General features: G+C 47.0%; 1 protein-coding gene across 1 annotated transcript; it reads right to left on the reverse strand.

The window, feature by feature from the left end:
- Positions 1 to 266: 266 nt before the first annotated feature.
- LOC123145364 (tetraspanin-8-like) lies at positions 267 to 2,601 on the reverse strand. The gene is made up of 2 exons (XM_044564762.1): positions 2,003 to 2,601; positions 267 to 765 (listed from the first exon to the last, which is right to left on the reverse strand). The coding sequence occupies exons 1-2, from the start codon at positions 2,531 to 2,533 to the stop codon at positions 460 to 462; spliced, it is 837 nt and encodes a 278-aa protein (XP_044420697.1). The 5' UTR covers positions 2,534 to 2,601; the 3' UTR covers positions 267 to 459.
- Positions 2,602 to 3,053: the final 452 nt, after the last annotated feature.

Genomic DNA, 3,053 nt, shown 5'->3' on the forward strand with positions numbered 1-3,053 from the left:
CACTTTTCTGAGTGTAGCGCGGTGCAAAAACAAGCGGGGATCGAAGGTAAACGTCAGCGGAGATACATCATGCGTCCTTCAATGTACGAGAGGAGACAACAGGGGTCCAAAATGGAGGAAGGAAAATTTCAGAAGACTTAACGCGTAACAGGACTTTGCCTCGGCCTTTTAGACTTACCGGCTGTCAGCAACTCATCATTATGGTAGCGGCACAAAACCGCTTGGCAGTCACAGCAGAACGCATGATCATATGTTGGGCCGATTCGAACTCTGAAGAACACCATTGAACATGACTTGATGCCAAACAAATTTTACATCAACTCTGTTACCTCTGCGCTAGCTCTACTTACTGCTACTGCACTAATAAGCAAAGAGAAGAAAGAAAAGGCACGAGATCGAAAATCTACTCCGATTCTCTGAATCCTGAACCTCAAACCAACTAATAATCCCCCGGAGCAATCAGTAGTAGTATCCGCCGCGGCGGGGCCGGTCGTGGTTGCGGAGAGCGCAGCAGCCGAGGGAGTAGGCGAGGAGGATGAGCAGGAGGGCGGCGATGTTGGCGCCGGCCACGGCCCGCCAGTTGCTCTTGGCGGTGGCCAACACGCCCACCTTGCACGCGTTGCACCGGAAGCACATCAGGCTGGGCTCGTTGCTCCACGCCTGGCAGTCCGCGTCCGTCGTGCCCGGCCCGCTCGCCGGGGCCTCGTAGAACGTCGCGTTCACCGCCCGGTACCCGCAGTACGCCGGCGGCTTGCAGCACCCGGACTGCACGCAAAAGATTGTTCATTTCAGGGCAGACACTTTGTTAGCTGGCTCGATGGCCTGCTTTAATTCATTCATTCAAGGAGGAGCAGTGTGGCTAACTGGTTGTGCAAAATAATACAGGGATCATCAAGCCACGAGAAACAAAAGGTTGTCTCAAAATATAAGACACTTTGATTCGTTTGCACAGACCTTTCATTGATACTTTATTTACCCCCACCAATATGTTTTTATGTGTTACAGAATCACGCCATACCTAACTAAATCAGTTTTGTGCAAAGCAAGCATTTGTTGGTTAATACCTTGTCTTAGTGAGTCGAAATATCTCTTACCCCCTCCGTTCCAAAATATAAGGTGTATTAAACTTTTTTTCCAAATTTAAACTTCTCTAACTTTGAGCAAGTTTGTATAGAAAAATATCAATATTTTACAATACGAAATCGGTATCATTAGATTCGTCATGAAATTGTATTGTAGATGTTGATATATTTTGCTATAAACTTGCTCAAACATTAGACACATCTGACTTTAGAATACAAATACACCTTGTATTTGGGAGTCAGGGGTATTTTAGATTTTAGGATGGATGGAATAAGAAACAAGCCAAAAACAAACCGAACAGCCAGAAACAAAACAAATGACAAGGGCCATTTTTTAAGAAGAAAATATGCACACAATATTTTGATACATAAAACAGAAATAAAACAACTTATTATCTTGAATATCGTTTCTTTCGAATGAACTTAATTGGTTTGGCACGGTTACAGAAAAATGGCAGTTCTTTCAAAACAAAAAAAAAGCTTTTGTAGTACAAATAAAATTCGTTCATCCACCAACATTTTTCACGCCAATCCTCAGTTAACACGATATTTGATATTTTTGGATATTGCATTTTCCGTGTTCGTGCTTTTTAGTCATTAAGCGAGTGATGTTTATAGTTCCAGTGAAATGAACAAGGGCCAATATGGCGATCGAGATATGGATGTAGGCAATTAATCATCAGCCTTACTTAGCAGCTCCTGAATTGAAGTGACGTATTAATGCAACGTTCAATCTCCATAAATAAATGGGCATTATTTCAGTTACTTAGAATGAGAGAGGGCAAAAAGTTATCTGAGTGAAACGGTTTTAAGTTTTTAACAGTTGGCAGGAGCAGGAGTGCGTGGGCGAGTGACGCGTGATACATGCACGCCACGCAAGATGCAACCATCCAACGGATCCACAAAGCGCGCACGCATACCTGGAGGAGCGGCAGATGCAGGCGGTAGAAGTCGGTGGCGTCGATCCCCGCGGAGACGCCGCCGAGCCGGCCGCTGAACCGGCCATCTCCGCAGACGCCGGCGTCGGCCATGCAGCTCTGGATCTGTTGCCACGTCTCGTAGTCCTCGACCTTGTCCTTGAGCCAGTCGGAGTAGTCCCCGATCCGGTAGTCCCCGTAGCCGCTCCCGTCGGCGGCGGTGGCGGCGCCCTTGTTGGTGACGTCGTAGGCGAAGACGGTGAGGAAGAACATGCCGACGACGAGCAGGAACATGGCGATCACGTAGAGCCAGAGGAGCGGGCTGCAGGCGCGGCAGCACGCGCCGAAGAGGGCCATGAGGGAGAGGAGGATGATCCCGCCGCCCAGGGCGAGGGTGGGCAGCCGCAGCAGGCGCTGGCACTCGGTGGAGGCGGCGTGGTCGTGGAGGTAGGCGCCCGCGCCGAGGAGCGGGACGGCGGCCACGAGGGACACGATGCTCAGGGCGCCCAGGACGCCGTTCGAGAGGCCCACCATTGCGGCCGGACGCCTTCGACCCTGTCGAGTCTCTCTCTGTGGAGTAGGGTGTGGGGTGTGTGTGTGTGTCAGTGTGTTTCTCCTAGTTAGCAAATGGCTGCGTCTGGTTATGTCTGCGTGCCACGTGTTACAATCATCAGAAGGTTTTCGGATGATGTACTCCTGTTTACATAATTACTAATTACTAGAAAGGTCTGGGCGCGCTCTGCTGCGCTGTTGGTGTTGTTGGGTTTCCTTAAAAAGTAATAATTTTGTTTCAAAATATAAGGTGTATTATTTTTTTAAAATTAAATCTTTTAAGATTGATCAAATTTGTATAAAAATATATCAAAATTCATAATATCAAATCGTTATTTTTAAATTCATCAAGAAATAAATTTCCATACTTTTTTGCTTAATATTGTGGATGTCGATATTTTTGCTCTGAACTTGGTCAAAGTTAAAGAAATTTGACTTTCAACAAAACTAATGCCCCTCATATTTTGAAACTGATGGAATATTTGATTTAGCGGGTGAGGGA

This window comes from Triticum aestivum, chromosome 6D (assembly GCF_018294505.1).
Source record: "Triticum aestivum cultivar Chinese Spring chromosome 6D, IWGSC CS RefSeq v2.1, whole genome shotgun sequence".
Taxonomy (NCBI): Eukaryota; Viridiplantae; Streptophyta; class Magnoliopsida; order Poales; family Poaceae; genus Triticum; species Triticum aestivum.

Bases quoted from the DNA above. Each gene is read 5' to 3' on its own strand.
- LOC123145364 (XM_044564762.1), bottom strand. From the start codon at position 2,533: ATGGTGGGCCTCTCGAACGGCGTCCTGGGCGCCCTGAGCATCGTGTCC. The intron at 766-2,002 runs GTATGCGTGCGC...TTTTGCGTGCAG, and splicing joins TGCATCTGCCGCTCCTCCAG to TCCGGGTGCTGCAAGCCGCC.